At 43.9% G+C, this 26,232-nt stretch overlaps 1 protein-coding gene across 1 annotated transcript in view; it reads right to left on the reverse strand.

Moving 5' to 3' along the window:
* The window catches only part of Eogt (EGF domain specific O-linked N-acetylglucosamine transferase), a 36,199-nt gene extending 10,049 nt beyond the window's left edge, over positions 1-26,150 (reverse strand). The window contains 14 exon segments of the mRNA XM_052721751.1: positions 712-780; positions 1,848-1,934; positions 2,029-2,100; positions 2,916-3,008; positions 7,826-7,929; positions 11,004-11,110; positions 13,903-14,007; positions 14,813-14,907; positions 18,753-18,861; positions 19,671-19,771; positions 20,958-21,053; positions 21,055-21,182; positions 22,782-22,835; positions 23,459-26,150. Coding sequence (XP_052577711.1) covers positions 712-780; positions 1,848-1,934; positions 2,029-2,100; positions 2,916-3,008; positions 7,826-7,929; positions 11,004-11,110; positions 13,903-14,007; positions 14,813-14,907; positions 18,753-18,861; positions 19,671-19,771; positions 20,958-21,053; positions 21,055-21,168 — 1,152 coding nt within the window. The 5' untranslated portion in view covers positions 21,169-21,182; positions 22,782-22,835; positions 23,459-26,150.
* Between the last annotated feature and the right edge of the window lie 82 nt (positions 26,151-26,232).

The raw sequence follows: 26,232 nt of genomic DNA on the forward strand, positions 1-26,232 counted from the left end.
GCCCATAGAGTCTGAAAGTATCAGGCCAGCATCACAGCAGGTGCTGGCACTGTGCCTTCCCTGAACTTCCTTCTCACTGGCTCGATGATGTTCCCTGACCTGCCCTTTCCTGATGGCCCAGGCTCACAGGTACACTCAACCTCTTCTTGGTTCACAGTGGAACAACAGTGAAGAACAGTCTTAGGTCCAGACTCCCTTGATTATCTGCCCAGTATGAGACCAGATTCTATTTATGATCTTGTGCTGCCAAAATGAAGTAGATGCCCAGGAGCAGTTTCCAAGATGTTCAGCCATTCAAATGGATGGAATCTCTTCCAATTGTATGTGTTGTCGGATGCTACAGAAACACCAAATGATATCAGTCATCTCCTAAAAGGCATGTTTGCATGTTGTTACTAGTTTGCCTGGAAGAAGAATGTTCAGCCTCCTGCTACAGCCCAGACAGGACTCACAGTTTTGTTTGGCTTTGGTTTTGCCTGTGTTCTACATAGAGCTGGTGCAGGTGTACACTTACAATAAAGTAGATCTGGATGGGATGGGAGTTTGGAGATGCTAACGACAGTAGTTGCAGTAAGCATCGACCATTATGTATCTCTAGAAACCAATCATTTCAAATAAAGACGTTTAATGCAATACGAAAAAACATAGTATATTAGCCATGGAAGGCAGAGTCATTATGATAATATTAAAAGTTCATACCAAAACACTAACCTCATTTTGGTTCAGTATTTTCCGGTATTCTGTGCTGCGTGCAAGAACGGTAACTCGAACTTTCCCATCCTGCGATCAAAATGAAAAGTTAGAATAGTCTTAGATGTGCTCAGGCAAAAAAAATAATAATAATAAAATAATAAAATAATAATAATAATAATAATAATAATAATAATAATAATAATAATAATAAAATGAACCCCAAATCTCAAATGCAATTTCCCAGAGAGGGGAAAGTCACTGAAGATATACTTGGAGAATGGTGACTATTAGCCTGACTTCTTAACCATTATCTCAGGAATGTTACTCGACTATACAAAGGGATAAAAACCGACAGGATTTTGCAGCATGGAGGGAAATGGAAGGCATTATGTTAACGTGAGTCAGGTACACAAAGACAAATACTGCATGCTCTCCCTCAGATGCAGAAGCTAAAAGAGCTGATGTCATAAATGTATACAACAGAATAATGGAGAATACCAGAGAAGTAGAGAATAGACTGGTGGGTAGTGGACACTGGGAAGGAGGGAAGGAAGGAAACAGATGGAGTGGTTACTAGAGACACATTACAGATACTGGAGATTCGAGGTCTGTGTCGATGCCCCTGTAGAGTTACTAGGCTTAACAGTAAGGTATTTTCTATTTCCAAAAAGCGAGGAGAAAAGAATGGAATGTTACCACAACAAAGATTGATGCTTGAGGTAACACAAGTGCTTTGATAATTACATTGTGTCAAAGTATAACACTGCACCCTAGGAATGTGCACAATTATGTGTCAATTATGAGTAGACCTAAGTGTATCCACTTTAGCCATGGAAGACAAAACCTGCTCATTACACTATTACTTGGTTGATGGTGGCAGAGTAGATTGTTTTGGGCAGGGATTACAAGAATTAAATGGGAGAAGGTAGGGAGATATAGGCAAAGAAATAGACAAAGACAAGGAGACTAACACATATTCTTACAGTACCCTTTAGCTTATTTTCAGTGGCTACTGACTCCTGAATTCAGAGGACTCCAGATCAGACAACATTACCATAGCGAACACTGCCTCTTGGTTATGTGTTTCTCTCCAAAGGTGGCATTGATTAGAGATGAATAACCAAGCCTACTCAGAACCAAAGCACATCCATTACCTTGGGTCCCTCCTGAGTGATGTTCAGCCTATGCAGCACATGCTCGGAGAAGGCCCTGAATAACCCAGTATTCTGACAGCCAGAGATCTGAAACAAAAGCGGGTCACGTTACAGCGAATGCTCCTGCCCTGGGGTTTCAGATGATCTCTGAAAACGTAGGACGGTCATCTTAGATGCTTACCAGAGGCGTGTTATAGAACAGCCCGTACCGCATGCGGGGCAGCAACGAGAACACGGCTTCTTTAAAGCACACCTAAAAAGGAAGATAGTTTAGAAGACAGCACGGTGAGTGTGCACCTTCACGGGACAGCACGGTAAGTGTGCACCTTCACGGGACAGCACGCTAAGTGTGCATCCTTCACGGGACAGCACGCTAAGTGTGCCCCCTTCACAGGACAGCACGGTGAGTGTGCACCTTCACGGGACAGCACGGTAAGTGTGCACCTTCACGGGACAGCACGCTAAGTGTGCATCCTTCACGGGACAGCACGCTAAGTGTGCCCCCTTCACAGGACAGCACGGTGAGTGTGCATCCTTCACGGGACAGCACAGTAAGTGTGCCCCTTCATGGGACAGCGCGGTAAGTATGCCCCTTCACAGGACAGCACGGTAAGTGTGCATCCTTCACAGGACAGCACAGTAAGTGTACCCCTTCACGGGACAGCATGGTAAGTGTGCCCCTTCACAGGACAGCACAGTAAGTGTGCATCCTTCAAGGGACAGCACGGTAAGTGTGCCCCTTCACAGGACACCACGGTAAGTGTACACCCTTCACGCCAAAATAGCAGTCCTCATTTAGAAAGTAAATTCTAACTCTTTTCCATCTTCTACCAAAATAGTCTAACTAGCAAACTATGTCAAAGAAAATAAAATTCATATTTTCGGAAAGTTTATAGAAAGAGGGATTGAAGGTTTATTTCCAAGAAGTCTAGCTATAATGATAATAAAAAAAAAGAGAGAAGCCAGAAATCAATGGTAACAGCCAAGAGAAATTCAAATTAAATATTTATTATATGAGTCACTTGGACCTGACAGTTACTTAAAGACATTTCAATAGGTTTCCAGTACCTTTTTGGAATCATAGGCTTTCAAATGTATGACGTCATAATCAGTAAATGCTTTCCAGGTATCGGAGAACAGGTCACCATATCCATAAGAGCTCTGAAGGCAGAAACAACAAGTTAGTGTCACCAGCAGGTGCTTAAGAGGACACATACATATGACATCATTTATACACACAATAATATGCTCACTGAGCAAAATCCGTTATAGTAAGTAGATTGCATTTGGAAAGAAATTTCAAAGCAAATGGCTTGAAAGCTTAAACACTAAATGAATATTCTCCCCATTGAATAATGAATAACGTGACAATACCCCATTCACATTAATAATGTCACTAGTAACATCACATTTATACAACATATAATACTAACAGTATCTGGGTTGCTTCCCACATTCCAGGCATTGTTCTAAGCACTATAGACTATTAATTCAGCAAACAACCCTGCAACTCTAATGGGCAAGCTGATGTCCTCAGCCTCATTTTATACACGAGGAAACCGTATATAAATTCAAAGAGTTTGCCCAAATTGCAGAGCTAGTGAGTTGCAGGGCTGTGGTCAAACCTAGTCTATGGTCTCAGACTTCATGCTCATCTACTCCAGGACAGCTGCTTCTCAGTGGGAACCTGTCCTAGTGAATTTACCAAATGCATCTCCTTCCTGGAAGACAGAAGTTAATTATGAGCTCTACCGGGTAAAGGGAGGGGCTTGGTCCATTTAAAATGGTGTGACTTAAAGTGAAGAGCTCAGCCAAGGGACGGAGAAGGGTCAAGTCAGGGGACTCCAGAGTCTGCAGTCACTTGTCCATTATGCTACGTCTCTTTGTGTTTATAGAATCCTTTTCTTTTTTTAAGATTTTGAAACGTTTATGCTTCCTCTAGTGTAGATATTTCAAAGGTATGGAGATATTAGATATGGTGACGCAGAAGTGATTTCTCCAGCAACAGTCCAATAAAGCCCTTCATGACCATCCACAATCAAACTGTTGTGCTGTTGCTCAATAATAAATAAAGAGCAATTAAAAGCTGTAATTTTATACAGGTTCTTGAGACAAAATACTCTAGATAAAATAAGGTACGTCTGAAAGGAATTTTAATAATAAAATAGAGTGATTCTGACTGGCCTCTTCCCAGGGAACTTGTGAATTACTTGAGAATAACCACATCTAGAAACAAATTCAAATTATCTAGCACAGTGGTGGGAGGGGCAACTTCCCACCTCACACTGAAGAATACCTGGGTACTCCTCAAGGGGAAAAAACAAACAAACAAATAAACAAACCAGAAAATCCTCCTGTGCAGATCTCAAATTTGAACATGCCCAGAGCCTCAGAAACACTACTGTAGGACTCTGCCCACAGGAGTAATAAGGGTGAGTGTGAAGAGAAGGACACAGTCAGCCCTCTGGATCTGATGGTTCACACACACTGGTAGAAAATATTCAGAAAAGTAACTGTGTCTTTATTGAATATATACAAACCTTTTCTCTTTACCACTGTAGTATAACAACTGTTTGCATGCACTGGGGTATGTAAGCAACCTAGAGGCAGCTTCGGAGCATCTAGCAGGATATGCATGGTCACATGCAATTCTATACCACTTAACACAGAGGACTTGAGCATCTAAGGATTTGGGTGTCCAGAGTGGACCTTGGCAGTAATCCCCCATAGATACAGGGAGAATACTGCATATGGAAAAGACATTTATAGCATCCAGGAGATAGCTCAGAATCAGAAACAAATGAAGTGTGGGGTGAAGAGAGACGAACACATGCAGGAAATCCATCAAATGGAAAAATGCTGCCACCACTCCAAAAAGGACATGGAAAGATGCCCTCAGAGCATATTTTATATAATGATATAAATAAATCTTTATACAAATGATATGCATAGAGATCTTTATACAAATTCTGATAATTTTTTGCTTAAGGACATATTTATATTTATTCAGACAAAAAGTCTTGAAGGGACTTACACATATGCTAACTGCTTCCCCCTGCCCCCCAGGGAGACAATGAAATTGGAGGGCGCAGAAGAGACTAAAAGAAAACCTCCCATGCTTCCGTAATGTCTAACCTCATGATAATGAGTTATTAGTCCTATAATTAAAAAGTAATAGTAAAAATGTTCCAAATCCTCAACATCAGAAGTGGCCTTAAATGATTGAGGAGGCTGACAGCTTTGCCCAGGAGCCGGGTGCCTAAAGGGGACAGTCACAGTGCTGAGCTCTGGGAAGTAACATCTTAACGGCCTAGGTCCTCGGGACCCACTGTGGCAGTACCAGTGTTGGTTAACTTTAGGCAGTGGCTCTCAACCTTCTTAATGCTGTGACCCTTTAACACAGTTCCTCAGGTTGTTGTGACCCTCACCCATAAAATTATTTCCATTGCTTCGTCATAACTGTAATTTTGCTGTTATGAATCATAACATAAATATCTGTGTTTTTCAGTGGTCTTAGGTGACCCCTGTGAAAGGGTCATTTGACCCTCAAAGGGGTCATGAACCCCAGCTTGAGAACCACTGACTTAAGGCTTTGCTAACAAAAACTTAACTGTGAACAATACCGTCATGTTGTACTCTCCCCAGGCAACCCACAGGCTTTTATGCACTGGATTCTGGAGTGACTGAGCAGAGCAGCTCGTATGAAGAACTTGACTGGGAAGTTAGCAAGGACTTCTTTGACCAAGAGGGGAGTATGGAATATCCCTTTACACTATGTTAATATATGTCACTGTGACTGGGTTAGTATAGAAACTGACTGGCCAATAGCTGGACAGGTAGAGGTTAGGCAGGACTTGCAGACAAAAAAGAGAATGTAAAGAAGAAGGGGAAGAGAGGTCTTGGGAGTCGCAAGGCAATGCAGAGGAAGCAGGAGATGAACTTGCTGCACTGAGAAAAGGTACCGAGCCATGTGGCATAGCGTAGATAAGAAATATGGGTTAGGCCGGGCGTTGGTGGCGCACGCCTTTAATCCCAGCACTCAGGAGGCAGAGCCAGGCGGATCTCTGTGAGTTCGAGGCCAGCCTGGGCTACCAAGCGAGTCCCAGGAAAGGCGCAAAGCTACACAGAGAAACCCTGTCTCGAAAAACGAAAAAAAAAAAACAAAAACAAGAAATATGGGTTAATTTAAAATGTAAGAGTTAGCTAGTAACAAGCCTGAGCTATTGGCTGGGCATTTATAATTAATAATAAGTCTCTGTATAGTTATTTGGAAACTGACTGGTGGGACAGAAAAGTCCGCCTATAGGGGAGGTTTATAAGGGAGAAGCTAGAGGACCAGCAAAGGACAGGGTAACACCAGGGAAGCCAACCACATTGCTCACCTACATACATGCCACTTATACCAACGGAATGACAGTCCTACTACCGGAAAATCATGTGTCTTGTTGGCAGGGATCTTAATAGTACCCATGAACCCTGTTCTTCCCCAGCAGACACCCAACAGGCAGGATGTTTAGAAGCTAGCTCGCTTTAACTCAGTCCACTTAAGGAAGATGTAAACAGGCATGGAAGATGCTACGAAAAAGCTTCTAGAAGGCATGTGATAAGTTTTTCTTTACCTCACAAGTTCTTCAGAGGACTATACAGAAAGTGTCTTCTGAGCCCAGCTGGAATCCTCGGCTCCAGCCCTCACTAGGTTACCTTAGAACACTCACCTATCTGTAAAATACACTAATAAAAATCCTGATCCAAATCCCTCACTGTATGGATGTGATTTCTTCTTAAGGGCTTTATTTGTTTTTTTTAAGTCTTGCAGAATTGCTGAGAAATGTTTTACTGAGCGATGTAGCCCACTTAAGCAAAAAGAAGGAACGAGAAGGACACAGTGCTCACAGAAACACTGCCAACAAATGAGCCTGAAGTGGCGGTAAAACTGGACTCAAGACGGAAAGGGAAGTGCGTGTGGAGCGAGAGATAAAGAAAGCAAAGGCATGCCAGGAATGCGGAACCAGTTTTCCAAGGACTTGAAGTCATCCCAGAGTTCCGTGAGATAGCTATGGCGACAACTGTACTGTAAGCTTACTGTCTAGGAAGTAGGGTCAGCGAATGCTTTTTTTTTTCCTTGTCTGCAGAACTATCTATGAATCGGCTGGTGTGCTTTGCTCTCTGGAAACGCAGATGGTGCACGCCAGACAACATTGCTTCCGATTTAGATACCTGTGTAAGATTCACCGTAGATAGTGAGCTAAAAAACAGGCCACTTAGTATGAAGCTGCCTGCGGCCGGAAAACTGCTATTAAGCAAAAGATAGGGGCTGGAGTGCCTGCTTTTGCTTAGCATGCATGAGGCTCTGGGTTCCATCTCCAGAGTTGAGGGGGAGGGGTAGTCAAAAGGGCAAGGTAAACAGAAGCGCTACCACCTTGAGTCACAAAGGCTTCATGTCTTGGAGGAGCACTGAGGCAGACACTAGAACTCTGCATTTGAGAACTCTATCCATGCTGAAAGGAAGGAAATTCTCCACTACTTCATTCTGAAATTCGAAGCACTTAGGATCACACATATCTATGGGACAGGATGTGGCTCAGTTGGCATGAAGCCCCGAGTTCAATCCCCAGCACTAAAATTGTAATCCGAGCAATCTGGAAGTGGATGCAAGAGGAGCAAAGGGTCATCCTCAGCTATATAGTCAATTCAAGGTCAGCCTGGGCTACATGAGACCCTGCCTTGAATAAAATCAAAATCCAACAAAACATTAACAGCAACAAAGGACTGCACATCCATATGTGTCTGCCAGTGTGCATATGTATATGTCAGGGGAGCCACAGAAACACATTTGAACACATCTAGACATGTGTGAGTCTATGGATGGGTAGGCATATACTTAAGCATGCATCTTAGAAGGGTCACACAAGGTCAGAGGCACATGGTGGAAGAGCAAGATCGAGCCAGTGCAAAGGAGAGAGCAGGCGCTTACTTACGGTGTCCCACATTACGATGTACACGTCTGTACTGAAGGAATTGTTAACGTGCTGGGTGATGTAGAGATTGAGGAAATCACAGAAGTGGTGATACATGTTAACACCTAGTGTCAGGAAAGAGGGAGCCACGTTAAACAAGAGAATAATGCACAGCAGAACAATTTTTTTTTCCATTCTCTCTGCTTACAGTTTTTTTATTTTTTAATTTCTAGTTAAAAATCAATGAGGAAACATATTTCTCATAAATATGGGCTAGACATCAGTACTTGTCAACTTGAAGGAGTATTGAGTTCAAAAATCTTACTTTTAAAATTGATTATTTTGAAATCAGAAATGCATTTTTCTCCTACACATCAAATCATAAGAGAGCATTACGTTCCCGGGGTGGGGGTGGGGGAACCACACAGGTCTATTTAATGCCGCACGAGGAGCTGTCCAGCCGTGATGACTAATCATTCCTTCCAATTGTTCATTTTGTTTGTTTTAAATCAACCAAACAACACCTGTACACAGAAGTACGGGCAATAATCACAACCACTACCACTGCGGTGGTTTTTAAAAATTCTTGTCTGTTTTTCTCTATTTAATCACTTCTTATATTATTCTTCTTAAAAGTTTTTTGTGTATGAGTGTTTTGCCGGCAAGTATGTCTGTGCACCACATGCTTGCCTGGTACCCTTGGAGGCCAGAAGAGGACGCTGGAGTCACAGATCATCAAGAGCTGTCATGTGAGTGGCACACGTCTTTAATCCCAGCCCTCTGGAGGCAGAGGCAGGCGGATCTCAGAGTTCAAGGCCAGCCTGGTCTATGGAGTGAGTTCCAGGACAGTCAGGACTACACAGAGAAACTCTGTCTCAGAAAACAATGAAGAAGGAGGAGGAAGAGGAGAAGGAGAAGGAAAGAATTAAAGGAAGGAAGGAGGAGAGAGAGAGAGAGAGAGAGAGAGAGAGAGAGAGAGAGAGAGAGAGAAAAGAAAGAAAGAAAGAAAGAAAGAAAGAAAGAAAGAAAGAAAGAAAGAAAGAAAGAAAGAAAGAAAGGAAGGAAGAAAGGAAGAACGGAAGGAAGGAAGGAAGGAAGGAAGGAAGGAAGGAAGGAAGGAAGGAAGGAAGAAAAGAAAAGGCACACGGGACCCAAGAGTCAGCCTAGAAATTGTACAAATATAAATGGAATGACTTCCTATGAAATAACAAATAAAATACACATTTTCAAACCAACCTTTGAATGAAAATCAGTAATTCTCAAAGGCAGAAACCATGAAATACCCTGACTTCATTCCCACAGTAAATTATAATACAGAGTGCCTGCCGGGAAGTAAGAGGAGTAGACACTTAGACACTCCAGTCTGTGGAAATAGCTTCCTTGGTGAACAGTTTTACATTCATTCATTCATTCATTCATTCATTCATTCATTCATTTATTTATTTATTTATTTGTGTGTGTATAGAATCAGAGGACAACTGGCGGGAGCTGGCTCTCCCCTTTCACTATATGTGCCCCAGGGATCAGAGTGAGGTGGTCACACTTGGCGGCAAGTGCCTTTACCCATTCAGCCATCTTGCCATCCCCGCCTGGAAGAAATCATTTCGTGACTCAGAAAAATCTTAGCCAAGAGCCCATTTTCAAATTCACAAGGAAAGCTTGCGTTAGTGAATGTCCCCTTTCCCTCGGTGGACACTACAGCTTACCATAGCTGTCCCTAACATTTACTCCGGCATGCAGTGTGCACGTGACAGTGCCTGGTGTCATGAGGATTTAAAATGGGGAAGTGAATACAGGCTGCAAGCTGGAGAAGTGAGGCTTACCCAAGTTTCGTTACGATGTTCCTTGTCCTAAAGTAAGAGTTAGGACGCAAAAGAAAACTGGATGATGGCATAAGTTAGAGGGAAAGGCGGCTGAGTAACAAATACAGGAAGGCAATGGCATACATCTATCTCAGCCCATTCTTTTCCACTTTACATACTTTATTGCACATAATCTGCATACATATTTTATTGCATATGATCTGCATAAATTTCATGCTTCACACACAACTCTTTTACAGGAAGATCACGGGTTTCCTCTGCCACTTTTTCATTTGCATATTTAAAAAAAAACAAGTCAGAACCTTGAACAAAGCATTTTAAATTTGCCTTTATTTCAAAAAGCCAAACTTGTCTGATTTCTGAGTCTAATACTTTGTAATATAAGAATTATGACTTGAGATGGCAGAGCACATTAAAACTATGATCAATAAATTATGGTAATTCTCAAGTATTCGTGACAGAGGGCTCTCTGTATTTCACTGGAGGCCAGGCCACTCATGAATTTTGATAGGACATAGCCCTGTAATCTCCATCTCTCATAATGAGAGGGATAATATAACATGTGCTGTGTCTCTCCTCTCCAGGGCCGCTAATTGCCAGAGTTAAAGTTATGCTTGCAGGCCAAGACCTAGCGCTGAAGGCATGATGGGAAAACAATTCTAATTTTTTTTTTCAAGAATATACCGCAGTGGTAACTTCCAAAAGAGTTTCAAGTTCATTTGGTTATAGAAAGTAGGCCATGAGAAGGGATGGGCATTTCTTTCTCATTTACAGTATACCTGTGGCTGCTAATATAAATATAAATATATATGTACATACATATGTATGTATAGTGAAACATACATGTAATGAAAGTGATTAGAGAAATCAGACAAGGTAAATTCTGTTACAAAAAGTATACACGGGCCACTTTCTTTCACTTTGATTTTTGATGGAATTATTTCACATAAATGTGACAGTTTCTTCTAGAATACCAACGGTGTAAGATAATAGGAAGTTGAAACCGTCTAGGTTAGAAGAGGAAGAGTCAGTATTTATCACACTGCTTTCAACAAATTCACAGAAAACCACTATAAGCATGTCCACAAACAGATGTGGGGCTGACGAGACAGAGCGGTGACTGAGAGCACTGGCCACTCTAGCTGAGGACCTGGGTTAGTTCTTCTCACCGACAGGGTAGCTCACAACTATGGGAAACTCTGGTTCCTCAGGATCCGACGCCCTCTACTGGCCTCCACAGGCACTGCATGAATGTGGAGCACAGACACACATGCCGGCAAAACACCCATACACATAAAATAAAAACAAACATATCCTTTTCTTAAAAAATAGATGCACCAATCAATACACAAGTAACATACAAAGTGACTTCTCACCTGCATCCAGTTTCATGAAATATGTTGGTTTTTCAACAACGATGTCACATTTAGCATCTTCTATAGGCCTGAAATTGAGCTGAGTGTAGCCTTGCAGTTCAGCAAACCTGGAATTGTGAATTGTGACATAATTTGAAAGTGATTCTTCCAAATGTCCTGTTGCAACACCATAGCCTGGAACCTGCCCCTGAGGCAGATTTTATTTCCAGTATAAAGCGGTCCTACGGAGTACCTTCCCTAATTTGCTGACATTACAGACTCTGACATTAACTTTAATGTTGAGACAGGAACAAAAACGCTTTCGAAATTCAGCCTGACTCATAAGACAGTTCAATTGGGAAGCCACCACAAAATGAAAAAGACTGATGGATTAATAGAGATTCAACAAGGTGTCCTGTCATTTAGGGGCTTAAAGGAAAAGATGTGTAGACATTAGAAACTTGCATGGTAGACATCTTGGATTCTGAGACAGATCATATTCCAAGACCATCTAGAGCCGCAGACAGGTAGAAGGCAAGAAAGCTTCCCTGAAGATTGAGAAACATCTGTGGGAGCCACAAGTACAATTTTCATCCAAATAAATGACAAACACCAGCATGTGAAGAAGAATGTCTAACTAACTAAAGGTCACCAGCAGCCCGCTGTGAGATCGGAACTCATGTGAAATATATCAAACAGAATCATTTAGAACCCATTCATGAGCCTCTGTCCCTCCCTCCCCTTTTCCTGTCTCTCCTTCCCTTCTTGTATACAAATAAGCTCTCTCCCTGCATCACACAGAGGTCAGAGGCTGATGCCAGGATGGCTTCTTCAACCACTTCTCCGCCTTATTGCTTTTAGGCAGGGTCTCTGTCCGAACCTGGACCTTGCAAGTTCAGCGAGACTGACCGGACAGTGAGCCATCAAGGTTACAGATGTGCACCACTGTGCCTGGGTGTTTTATGTGGGTGCTGAGGATTAGAACTCAGGGTCTCATGCTTCAGCAGCAAGCACTTAACCCACTAAGCTGCCTCCCCAGCCACAAGAGTTCCTTATTACTTCCCCTTCAAAAGGTGGAAGTGATAAATATGATACCATGTACCTATAATCCCAGCACTTGGAAAGCTGAGGCAGGAGGACCACAAGCTCCAGGTCATACTGGGTTATTATTTAAAAACAAAAAACAAAAAAAAAACTTTTTTTAAGAAGAAGAAAGAAGGGCTGGAGAGATGACTTAGTGGTTAAGAATGCTGGCTGCTCTTCCAGAGGACCTGGGTTCAATTCCCAGCACCCACATGGCAGCTCACAACTGTCTATAGCTCCAGTTCCAGAGAATCTGACACCTTCACACCAATGTACATAAAATAAATAAGCTAAATAAATTATTTTTTGAAAAGATGACAAAGAAAGAAAAGAAATGGAAATTCATGCCCCCCAATCCCCGAATATGGTCATAGCTCAATGGCTTACTTCTAACCAACAGAACACAGTAGTGTGTCACTTCTGAAGTTAGGTTACGCAACACTGCAGCTTCCAAGGAAGACATGTGCTCTGGAGGAAGCTGGCTGCCATGCTGTGTGTGAGTAGCACTACCAAGAGACCCATAGAGGGAAAACTGAATCCTCCAGCCCAGAGTCAGACAGAAACCTAGACTCCGAGAACAGCCTGGGTGAGCTTGGAAGTCAGGTTTTGAGGCCTAGCTGGGCTTAGAGATGGTGATAGTCTCACCCACGACAGCTTGACTGCGGCCTCACAAGGCTCTGCTGGGCTGCTCCCACTCTGACATCAGAACGGGGTGAAACACTAAATGTCATCCACTTTATTTCAGGGTAATTTGTAACAGCAGTAAACAATAAATATAACTATGCCCTAGAGTATATCTTAGAATAATGCGTTACCCCACAACAAATAATATAATTATACCCTGAGGAACTGCAATATAGAATCAGATATCAAAATGAAGTAGGAATGAAAATGCCTTGCAGAATGGAAGAAGCATCTATTTGTAACAGTTTGCTAATTCCCCAGAAAAATGTCCAAGCAAACTGACAACTACCATACTGCCATTTTGCTCAGTATGAATGACCTGAGAAATCAACTTTACATAAGAGTAGCCCAAACGATCCTAAGGGAAATGCATGAGCTTTTGTGGATGGCAGAGGATTTTGCCTCTTAACGAGGGTGGTGGTCACATGTCTCTAGACATGGGATATAAATTTTCTAAAGTACACATTTGGGGGGGGGGAGTGCAAATGTAAGCGCGGGAGAAGCCCACGTATGTGTGGTTAATAAGACTGTATCAGTGACAATTTCCTGGCTTTGGTAATCGTGCTGTGGTTAAATGAGACATTATCACTCCAGGAAGCTGGAGCGATGGGACGATGGGAACTCTTGCACTATGTTTAGATTTCCATGAGCCTTAAACCGTTTAAAAATAAAAACTTTTAAAGCTCAAAATCTCATCAATGATGGTAAAAGTTGGGGCGGCATCTGGCTCAGAGAGAGGAAGGTGGGGGTGCCTAGTGCCTAAAATGCTCTGCTTTTTAAGCTGAACAGAAGTTACATGGGTGGGCTCGCTTTTTCATTAGCCAGACTCTGTACTTGGGGGAGGGGTAGTACGCTTTATAAAACGTGCTTCCCAGAACACATACAGAAATTGTGAGTTAATAATACTTCATGTCCAATGATTTTTCTTTCATTTACAAACAGCAAATTGTATAGCTTCTTTTTAAATTTTATAAACCACTATTCAGTTCTGATTAAACCGAGGGACTCATCTGCCCCCAACCATTCCTCAGAAGCTCATGTCTGTACAAATTAGGTAACCTTTTCCATTTTAGAGTGCCTTCCAAGATCTAAAAATGCCAAAACAAACACAAATCCTCCAGAGACATATTTTTAGAGAGCAGAATCACGTTACCAAGACTGCAGGGGGCTTTTGCGCTGCCCTTCCGACATCAACGCATGACTGTCCAGTCTACAGTGTCCACCAACTTCACCACCCTGAAGAAAATCTTCCTTGAATCTAGTGAGTAAAAAAAAAAAAAAAAAAAAAAAAAAAAAAAAAAAAAAAAAAAAAGCTGAGCTGGAAAAATTTCTCATGACTCAAGTTGCTGGGTTGGAACTAATTTCCTAACAAATTTTTCAACAGATTTCTTGTAAAAATTTATCTATTTTTATTTTACATGTATGGATGTTTTGCCTGCATGTATGTCTGTACACCGTGTGCATGTCTGGTGCCCATGGAAGCCAAAAGAGGGCATCATATGCCCCGGAACTAGAGTTAGAGGTGATGTGAACCACCACATGGGTGCTGGAAATCAAACCCAGATCCTCTGCAAGAACAGCTAGTGCTCTTAACAGCTGAGCCATCTCTCCAGCCACTGGGTTTATTTTATTTTATTTTGAGACAGGGTCTCATTGTAACCCAGGGTGACCTTAAACTCACTGTGTAGCCAAAGAGGATCACGAACTTCTCGACCCTCCCGCCTCCACCTTCTGAATGCTAGGACTGCAAGCATATATCACCATGTCTGGTGTATGTAGTGCAGGCATACTACCAACAGAGTCATGTCCCCAAACCCCTCTTTGGAATGTAACTTAGAAGCATGTGCTGCATAGTTTCCATATATACACTATACGGAACCCAGTATACCCAGGACCCAAGTCAGCAGGGGGATCGTCAGGTAAAGGGCCCGGGTCACCTGTTCCTCAACTATTCCCTAACTCTTCAACCATTTTACTACAAAACAAACCCAAGACATAGCCCTGCACCTGGGAGTATTTCAGAACGCCATCGGCTTTGATAGCGGCCACAGCACGTTAAGTACCTGTCATGGTTTCTCTTGATGTTTCTTAAGTCCAGGTACAGACCAGTAGCTCTGCAATACTGAAGGTACCGGGAACAAAGCAGACTTGAGTCACTCTGGAATACAATGGAGATGAGGAGAACAGTCAGCTGGGAACAGGAATGGCACTGTAAGGCCTCAGTGTGCGGCCCATGCTGACAGCGTGGTGTGTGGCCCCACTGCAGAGGGAGTCCCCCATTGCTTCTGTGCTGACCCCACTGCAGAGGGAGTCCTCCACTGCTTCTGTGCTGACCCCACTGCAGAGGGAGTCCTCCACTGCTTCTGTGCTGACCCCACTGCAGAGGGAGTCCTCCGCTTCTGTGCTGGCCCCACTGCAGAGGGAGTCCTCCACTGCTTCCATGCTGACCCCACTGCAGAGGGAATCCTCCACTGCTGACCCCACTGCAGAGGGAGTCCTCCAATGCTTCTTCTGTGCAGACTCCACTGCAGAGGGAGTCCTCCACTGCTTCTGTGCTGACCCCACTGCAGAGGGAGTCCTCCACTGCTTCTGTGCTGACCCCACTGCAGAGGGAGTCCTCCGCTTCTGTGCTGGCCCCACTGCAGAGGGAGTCCTCCACTGCTTCCATGCTGACCCCACTGCAGAGGGAATCCTCCACTGCTGACCCCACTGCAGAGGGAGTCCTCCAATGCTTCTTCTGTGCAGACTCCACTGCAGAGGGAGTCCTCCACTGCTTCTGTGCGGCTATCTCCTTCTACCAGTCTGGTCAAGGGTACTTCTGCATGTCTCCATACATTTATCTTACTATGATGATTTCTCAAATGCTCTAGTTTATCACTTCATATGTGTACACATACATGTATATGTGTGTGCATATATAATATATATGTGTGTGTGTGTGTATATATAGCTATACACTATATAGTTCAAGCTAGCCTTAGACTCAGGATCTCCCTCCAAGTCCTGGGAACAGAGACAAATGTCACGACATGCTGCTTCATTAAAGAAAGTGTATTTTTAATTTTTTCATTACATTTGTTTATTTATGTGTGTGTGCACATGCCTCTGTACACATGTGGAGATGAGAGGACAACTTACAGAAGTCCGTTCTTTCCTTCCGCCATCCAGACGCCAGGGACTGAACTCCGGCTGCCAGGCTTGGAAACGATACCTTTACCCGCCAAGCCATCTCATCAGCCCTCAAGTTCTAAAGCCAAGAACTATGTATGTGATTCACTTCAGTCCACCCACCACCACCCCCCCCCCAAAAAAAAACAATCCTTCAAAACTATTTCTACCCCTAAGTACTGAAAAAAGCCTTTTCTAAGGAGGAGCCAAAGGAAACAAGGAAGCTGTACATGTAAGAGACATTCGAATGCAAGTCCGGACAGGCATTTTACCGATGTGAATGTGAGGCGCTTCTGCAAACGGTCCCATAAATTTTGGGGACTCTGTGTCAACAGCAAGGAAAGGCTGAGCTGTTCTAACTGAGTGAAAAGTCAACAGCGACAGCCCATCTCTCCTTCCACCAAACTAGTGTGCTGTGGGATGGTCTGTATGTCAAATGTGTTGCTGATTAGTCAATAAATAAAACACTGATTGGCCATTGGTTAGGCAGGAAGTGTAGGCGGGACAAGGAGGAGAATAAAGCTGGGAAGTGGAAGGCTGAGTCAGAGAGACACTGCCAGCCGCCACGATGACAAACAGCATGTGAAGATGCGGGTAAGCCACGAGCCATGTGGCAAGGTATAGATTTATAGAAATGGATTAATTTAAGCTGTAAGAACAGTTAGCAAGAAGCCTGCCACGGCCATACAGTTTGTAAGCAATATAAGTCTCTGTGTTTACTTGGTTGGGTCTGACGGCTGTGGGAGTGGCAGGTGACAGAGATTTGTCCTGACTGTGGGCCAGGCAGGAAAACAATAGCTACACTAGTGTGCGCTGAAAGAGAGGGTGCTTCAAGAACTTCTGCTCTGAGCTTCATTTAGGGATTAAATGCCGTTTGGTTTCCCTAAAATTTCCAGTGAAAGAGGGGCCTGAAGCTTGCCCTGTTTGTGAATCTAGTCGGTAAAAGATCCCAATGAACTGAATGCTTGCATCCCTAAGAAATTCATGTTGAGACCCTAACTCTTGCATGGTGAGGGGTAAAGGTGCTTGTGGCCAAAGCCTGATGACCTGAGTTGTTCCCTAGAGAAAGAAAGAGAAAATCGCCATGGCAGAAGTAGAGAACCAACTCCTGTAAGATGTCCGCTGACCTTCACATCTCGTGAGCACACACACACTAAATAAATAAATGTAAAGATAAATCAATCATCAATCAACCCCAGCTATCAATGTGATGGGAGTAGGTAATGGAGATTTTGGGGGTTATGAGGGGAAGTCTTCACTGTGCTGGAGTGTGACATGGATTGATGAGAAGTACACACACACACACACACACACACACACGAGAGAGAGAGAGAGAGAGAGAGAGAGAGAGAGAGAGAGAGAGAGAGAGAGAGAGAGAGAGAGGTGTCTTTCAATTCTAAGTATACAGTTATGTAATTCTACAAGATAGCTGTGTAGCCTTGGAGAAGTTGCTTACTTTCTCTGAGGGCCCTGTTTGTCATTCTAGAAAAGAGGCCTCAGTCTATCTGTCCTGCTGGAATAACTATGACAGTCAAATTGAAATACACACAAGACTAAACAAATACAGATCAGTAATGCTCCAACCATAGTACTTATCCCAAACAATTGACAAATAATCTGTAGAGATGAGATTTACCCACTTCTCTTCTTTGGCTTGTGTTGGGGGAGGTCTAAATCTAAAACTATTTTAACTGTCTCAAAATATAACTATCTGATATATATGTGAAGAGGAGGGTGGGCCTTTCAAAGGAAACAAAATGACCTATTTGGGAACACTGACTACAGCAACCCTGCCAGGAATGAAGACGTCCATTCTCTTCTTGTGCCTCTCAGATCATTGAAACAATAGTCCCCAAGGAATTGGAATTTCCTCAGGAATTTCATGTCCTGAGAAGGAAAGGGCTGAAACCTGGTGCCAGTCTGGGGCTGGGGGAAGGAGGCTAGCGGGGAGGGGACGGGGAAGAAAGGGGGAGGGGGGAAGGAATGGGGGTGGGGTGCATACAGTAACTTTCTCCTAGGAAGAAATTTCCCATAGTTTTCACAACTTGTCAGACCACCCTTCAGGAAAGACTGAGATCAACACGGCAATGGGCCAGGAAGGACCACACTGTTCCTGGGACTGCTTTGTGACACATACCTACAGCCCTCTACTTAAACCTCAAGCTCATGGAGGACCCTGAAGATGCCGTGTGTGTGTATGGTGGAAGGTGATATTGAGAGTCACTAAACCACTGTATTCCCCTTCCTTTCCCAATGTGACGGCACGGAATAAATCTTCCTTCTCTGCTTTTCATGAGTGCTTGCGAGTTTCTGTCCTATAGCCAACGAGTGGAATGAGTCTAGCTTGGTAGGGCTGTTAAGAGTCCAGGTTCTGGCCAGGTGGTGGCGGCACATGCCTTTAATCCCATCACTTGGGAGGCAGAGCCAGGCAGATCTCTGTGAGTTTGAGGCCCACCTGAGCTACAGAGTGAGTTCCAGGAAAGGTGCAAACCTATACAGAGGAACCCTGGCTTTTCCAGGAAAGGTGCAAAGCTACACAGAGAATCCCTGGCTTTTCCAGGAAAGGTGCAAAGCTACACAGAGAATCCCTGGCTTAAAAACAACAACAACAAAGAGCCCAGGCCCTGACTGTAACAACTCCCAACTCCACCCCTAGTTTCCACCTATAAGTCTAGTACCAAGGATGAACCAGAAAGACCGTGGGTCTGGAGCCAGCCTGGGCTACACAGGGAAGCTGTATGATGGGACCATCTTGTTTTTACATTACAAGCTATACAATAAAACAAATAATATTGGTTCCACCAAGCAAGCTTACTTAAGTAGCTGGACACTCACAGTTCTCTCTGGCTGACAGAGCACATGTATCTCCTCCAGCCGCTCCCGGGCATATCCAAAGTCAGCTTGCTTCCAGAACATGTCCACAGCCGACTCCAGAGTGTCTGTCCTATTTGCAAAGAAAGAGATCTTAGGACTTGTTTTTCCCTTTTTGTTTAAACTTTATTTTATGTGTATTAGTATTTTGCCTGTATGTGTGCATGTGTGCCCCCATGTGCATGCCTGGTGCCTACAGATGTCAGAAGACGGCATCAGATTCTCTGAAACTGGAGTTATGGGTGGCTGTGAACACCATATGGGTGCTGGGAACTGAACCCAGGACCTCTACAAAAAGCAACAAGTGCTCTTAACCACTAAGCTATCTTTCCATCTACTTTCTTTTTTCTGGCCTTGGGTTTTCTTTCTATCAATTGAGTTACTGAAAGTCTATTTGTACCTTATTTTTTACAGTATGCCATCACAGTTCCCCCCCAAATTATCACTTTGCACATAAAGATACCAAACAAATTATTCACAATTCATAGACTATTCCTTCATATTAAAAGGCACAACAGAAATCTATGTAGTTAGGGTCATCTGGAACTGAAGAAAATAAAGTGCTGTTTACCATGTTGTCACATGCACTTAGATTTACTAATTATATTTGACTTCCCCTTGAGCATAGATAGCTAGTCTTTAAGAATCTATAAGAAACTTCCCATTTATCTTTTTAGCATATACAGGGTGGGGGGGTTCTGTAGTCAATGTAGTTTCTCCCTCTGATAGAAGAAAAACAGTGAGATGGATTGAATTCATGACCTGGATAAGTAAATCAACATCTTCAGGAGTTACTATGTACCAGAGTCTAGCTGAGACTCAGCATGCACTTCAAAGAACACAGACACAGGCAGGAGGAGGGGATTCCATGGGGAGACTTACCATCCCATGTCGACATAGCTGCAAACAGGGTAACCAAATCTAAACTCTGGTTTGCAGGATTTCTCATAACCCCAGCAGTAGTTTAGATTTTCTAGATGTTTCTAGAACATAAAATGTGTACCTTTAGAATTGTCTCTCAGCTTCCTATGGTTAGAGGAGACTCTCGGGCCTTTCTTGACAGAACTTCCATATTTACATTTTACAATATATATTCATGCAACATTCTGAGATGGGCAGGCTCGAGAGTCTCCACCATCGTCTTTACTCATTCCTCCAATGTCTGCTCCATAACCAAAGCCCAGGCTCTAGTTAGACTACCACAGACAACCTGAATTAGGATTCCCTGAGGTACCTTAAGGGACTATCTTCTGTCTTTCTCAGAAAGTAAACTCTATAATCAAGCACTAGAAGTGGGGGGGGGGGGGGGGGGAGCAAAAACAAACAAACAAAAAAACATATATCCTCTGGAATTTCTGTTACTAAAAGATTCTGTAAAAAGGGTGGCTCAGCGACTTTACCCATCAATCAAGATCAGTAGCAAACAGCACAAGGTCAGAGCTCCCCAGCCCCGGAGGCCAGGGCTCTTCTGCAAGGCCCAGGAGCCATGGCGGTCAGATTCCAGGAGCTTCCTGTGCCAGCACCATGGGAAAGGAAGTGTCTTTACAATGCCCCACTTTGATCTCCAAAGCCTCCGGAGGCGTCTTAATGGGCTCTGTCTGAGCACTTTCCAAACTCACACAGTCTTACTTATTTGGAGCCAAGGCTGAGGTTGTGACTACTGAAATGAAGTGCTAAGAAGCCTCCTAAGTGCCAAAAGGAGAGGTGTGACATTCTTTACTTTGACAAAATGTTCTTTTCCTCCTGAAATCTCATGTGCTTCATTTTTCAGAATATGCAGATAGCTTTAGCTGTCCATTAATTTTCTCTACAGTTTTAATGCTGAATTCCCTTCTTGTGAGTGGGATATGGTTTTAAGCTAATTTTCATCCCTTAGGAATATTATACGAAATGAAAACAGTGGTTGACTCATGGCAAATGTCAAAAGCCCAGCTTTAGCCATGAGTTATGAAACAGAATAACAAGCCAGCCTAAATTGTATCCTTGTATGAGTGAGAGCAAGGTATGAATGTGAGAAAACATATGCATGAAAATGACATTATGAAACACATTGCTTTGTATGTTAACCTCAAAAATTAACCTAAAAATATAAAGGTGTAAATAAAAAAAAAAACAACTAAAAATAGCATGCTGACCATGAGAAAATGAATGAGAAGAAGTAAGACCTACCTTATATGGACAATGGGAATCCTCTTTGCAGACAGAGGCAATATGCCTGTTATTGTGCAAGAAGAAGGGAATGTGTTTCTCTGGGAGGCGGAGGCTGGGAGTAGTCATACAGGGCTTTGCCTGGCACACTGTCAGCCTCAGAATGAGCCTCATCTTGGCCACTCAGTGGGACTTCATGAAGCAATACTCCAAAGACAAGCAGCATTAACATAGCAACCTGCAGACCTAGAGATACAATTGAAAACCTCATTACTAATGGTGATGACAGCCACAGATGGCCATGACTAAGAAAGCCTCTTTAGACAAGAGTGGTGGTACACACAGTTAATCCCAACACAGGCAGAGGCAGAAGGATCTCTGTGAGTTCAAAACCAACCAGGTCGATATCACCTTTTAGGACATGAAGTTGGGAGGTTGTTGGGATCGAGTATGTTTGAAATACATTGTATGCGTGTGTGAAATTCACAAAGAATAAATTTAAAATAGCACCTTGTTTAAAAATTTTTAAATTCCTCTTTAGGGTTGGGCATATAGCTCAGGGGTAGAATGCTTGCCTAGCATGCATGAGGCCCTGGGTTCAATCCCCAATTCCACACAGTAAATATATAAATCCTCTTCAAACACCAAATGGCTAAGCATGATTACTATATACTCTACTATGTCACCAAATCATGCTTCTTTGTACACCAAATATTTACTGAGCAGTTGCTATGTGCCAAGTACTGTGCTAGGAGCAAGATACACAAGTGTGAGAAAATATATCCCACCCCAACTTGGCCTGTTTCAGAGTTGATTATCTAGAGAGACCCCAGAACTCTTCAGGTCCAGGGATGGTTCCAAAATGCTGTTGTCTTGTAAAAAAAAAAAAAAAGAAAAAAAAAGAAAGAAAAGAAAAGAAATTTGCATCTGTATACATTAGTAAACAGTGGATACAGACATTGGCCTCCCTACCTCACATCCCCTTGGGTGCCCTGGGAAGAGGACCACAGACAGCTGTGACCTTGCAGATAGCAAGACGACCCCAGCTAGAAGCGCCAATGCTCCCTAGCCTGAACCACCTTCCACACCACAGAAGCCCAACCATCGATATTCCGTCATCAAAGTGCAGCCACCCTGCGCCTCTCCAAGCCTCACATTTATTAGGCATTACAGCAAGGTTTGCGGGTCCCCTCCCGACCCCCATCAATCATCTGTTGTCAGTTTCTCTTACGAACTAACCATCATCAGATTTCACAAGGAAAGGATTCATTTAAAATCTCCCTATACAGGTCTGAACAAAGCATTAACATGGTGAAAAACGACAATGGTCAAGAATTCACTGGATGTCTGCTCACCTACCCTACCCAGGAAAGGATACATCTCTTGGGTTTCTCCTTTATATCCCTGACCAACTCACACCATTCTGCCCCTTTTACTGGCAGCAAGGCTTCTTTTTTCCCTAAGTGTCTTTTCTACAAGATAACTGAGCACACCCTGGGCGTCCCACAGTAAAGTCTGGCCTTTACAAGGATGTGAGCACAACAGCTTTCAAATCAGCCTTTGCTGACCATTACACACAGGCTGCTCTGTTCAAGTTCGAGGGCTCTGGGGTCGTAAAGTCAGAACCATGTGGGTTCTGGGAACAAGTCCTTTGCCGGCTTGAGCAATTAACTAAAGGGGTTTCTTACTTTGGGAGTCCTGAAGAGCATGTTGCTATCCCTTGTAAGTCCAAATTAGAATTTTTAGTTGGAACTTTGATCTAACAGCGAGTTACTAGCAATTTCATAAAATTTATAAATGCATATTGATAGAAATAATAATTACTTAGTAATGAAAATACTTAACTCTTTAATCCTTGGAATCACCCAGAAGCTGTTGATGTCCTGGATAACTTAAAACCTGAAAGAAATAAAGCACATTACCTTAAAAGCATGCCACAAGAGACCTTATTCAGCTACTATTTTAATGTAAAGAAACTACCAAGAGAGAAAATACTTTAACTGGAAAACCCCTAGCCAGGGGCCCTGGTTTCAGGATGCTTGCTCTTCCTTATTGAATGAATACCAAATCTCTCAAAGTCAAGTCACAGGCACTATGGCACTGGACACAGTAGCCCACAGAACAGGCAGATGCTAGTGGTGAGCAGGGAGAGAAGGTAGCCCATTCCACACCGACATCGCTCAGTGCAGAACCACTGGATAATTAGCAGAGAAAACATTCCTAAGACCAGTCTGTTCCCAGTTCTCACAGCAGTAATCCTGCTTTCTGATTCCCAGGGCTACCTGGGCCAGCGCCAACCTCAGGATCACAGCAGGCCACTCAGTCCTTGGACTCACCCTTTTGCTCATAAAGTCACGGCTATGACTAAGTGCTGAATTTCTATTATCCAAATCCACTGCCCAGCAATGAGTTCTACCGGTTAACTAAACTCAGCCATTCATGGAGAAAAGCAACCCCTGGCCACGGGGAAAAATCTAAAGAGGCAGCTCAGACAGTTGGCTTTTGCAAGGGAGGGCACGTACCCACTTGCATATGCTGGGTGATGGTGGCTGTGGGGCATGAAAGTACAACCTCAGGCCCTGGCAGAAAGCCTTCCTGGAGTTGAGTCTTCTCCCAAGACTTGGCAGGGATGGGTGGATGCCCAGGTTCCAGCAAATGGAAGCTTTAGTAGGTTAGGCTACTGCGTCCTTCTGCACAAAACGGCCAAGCACGCTCCACCCGTGTATGGCTTGATTGGATTTCCACAGGCCTAAAAGAGGAGGAGGAGGAAAAAGGTAAAAATCTGAACGCCGGGAAAGATGAGACCTGGGGTCACCAGGGACGACCACGTGAGTGGCTTTGGGCAGTGCTCTGCAACAGAGCTGGCAGTGGACTCAAAAAGTCCCCAAGGCAGGTGAGCAGAGTGCTCAAACAGGGCTTGGCTGCCTGAGGCGCCGAGGTGGCTATCCCCCCGGCTGTCTTCGGAAAGTCACCTCCTCCCTGGTGTGGAGGGGTCAGTCTCTCGTGCCCCGCAGCAGCCAGCCCTAGCCCGGGCTGCTGTCCTGGCAAGCGCTCGGAATCCAGGTGTGCGGAGACGATCTGGAGAGTGACTCCGCCCCAGCTTGGGGATCTGGGCAACAGGACAGGCCTGGCCAGGCATCGCCCTTGCCCGCGGCCACCAGCAGGCTCCGGGGGACGAGCTGAAGGCCGCGGACCCGGATCGAGGCCCCAGCATCCGGCTGTGAGCCCACGGGGGTGCAGACGCGGGTGGGGAGCAGGCGAGAACGGCGCGGGCCCACCTGCAGCTGGTTTGTGGAGAAGCGGCGGCTGCTCCCGAGCAGCAAGGCGTCACCGCCGGCGGCCGTACACCGGAAACCTCGGGCGCCCAAGCCGGGCCAGGGGGCGCCCGGGAGCAGCCGCGACACCTTGGCCTGGAGCACCAGGGCGGAACCGAGTGACCTGGGCTACACCCAGCGGCCCGATTGTCTAGACGGCACTGTTGGCCACCCATCAGCCAAGGCTACTGAGACAGCCTAGGACCCGCAGCCTAACCCATGCGGGACTTCCGCCTGAATCCACCCCGGACGCGAGACACCCGCCTACATCCCCCGGAACGCGGGACACCCATCTCCACCTCTCCAAACGTAGGACAGCAGCCTGCATCTCCCCAAATGCGGGACACCTGCCTACAAGTCCTTGGCGGCTGTTCCAGGTGCTTGCAGGCCATCAGCACCAGAGAGTAAGCGGGTGGATCATGGGACTGTTACATGTCACCTAGGGCTGGAATTTTACTCCTTTTTCATTCTGAGCAGAAGTTGCCCTGATTTTAAAATGAGACTGAATGTAGTGACACACACTCTTCTGGTGGGTAGTGAAGATACTGTAGATTCCACGGAGTGTTACCTGTTCATGAGCTGCCCAAGTTCATAGGCTACTGTTTTTGTTTTGTTTTTTTGTGGTTTTGCTATTTCACTATTTCTATTCCGATTGCTTGTTATGTGTTATTTGCATGTGTATCTCCCACTCTTTTCTGTTCTTGGCACCTTGCAGCTCCAGCATGCCTTCTGATTCAAGGGCTGCCGTGTGGGTACTAGGTCTTGAACTCAATCAGTGCTCTTAACTGAACTACTAACTCACACTAGGAAACAGGATTTTAACTTGCTTTGGTAAAGGCAACTTAACCGGGGGGCTTGTGCATTTCACCATAGCAGTGACTTTAAAAATGTTCTTTTCAGTTTATTTGCCACCAACCTATTTTTGTTTGTATCAGGAAATGCAACTTTCCCATCAATGCAGAACAGTGTAGTCATTTTAAACCAACTTGAAATGAGCTTACTTTGAAAAGCAATAATATACAATTAAAAACACGTGTATGTGCAGTAGGTGAAAGGTTTCTAAACACAGATTAGTCTAATTGCAAAGAAAAACCTAATCCAACTGTATGCCATCTACATGGTGCTCTTTTAGATACCAATATATTGAGCAGTCACTAAGATTGGTAGGAAACGAGTTATGGGATTTTAAAAATGAGACAGAGTTCTGTATTACTGGAATAGCCATTCCCAATTTCCACAAAATATATCATAAAATTTTAATTTTTGGCTCTCTTCAAACTGACACTAACAAACTCAAATGCCACCAACAGAAAACTGTGACTAAGCTAGCTGTGCTTTTAGCATTCAATAACCATAAAAAACCCAGATAATAAAATAGTAAGATTTTTTTTAACTCAGTTCAAGTGTTAGTTCATGGACCACAAAGATGGCTAGAGTGTACTTGCTGCATGATGAAGGAGAATCAAATGTAGAACTAAGCAAGTGCAAAAAATAAATCCATGTGTCTCTCTGTATACTACTCATCACTTCATGGAAAAGAACACTATCACTTACTTAAGAGGTACACACACACACACACACACACACACACGAATGTACTTCTTCACAGATGAGAGAATATTTTAAATGTTTACTAAAAGGAAAGAATATTGGTATACGAGGACAAGTGATTTTGGAACAATGCAGACAGTTTATAAAACGAATTTAAAGTACGCAGCATTCCTTGAAAACTGAAATGGACCTGAATTCTTTCCAGTTGCTGCATGAAACACAAAAGCACTACTTCAAACAACTTTGAAACACGATTTGTATCTCCTTAGAGGGAGCTCCCTTCAAGACTGGAAGAATTAAAAACAAAAAAGAACCCAGTCTGTTCTCAGTAAAGGGGAGATTAGTGACAGTACTGGCGCTGTGTGATCGGCCAAGCTGAAATAGTTACAATGTAGCTCTACAGCTGCCCGTCCCACCACTCAGGTCTATGT

The sequence above is a fragment of the Peromyscus californicus genome, unplaced genomic scaffold (assembly GCF_007827085.1).
Source record: "Peromyscus californicus insignis strain IS unplaced genomic scaffold, ASM782708v3 Scaffold_6__1_contigs__length_162567912, whole genome shotgun sequence".
Classification (NCBI taxonomy): Eukaryota; Metazoa; Chordata; class Mammalia; order Rodentia; family Cricetidae; genus Peromyscus; species Peromyscus californicus.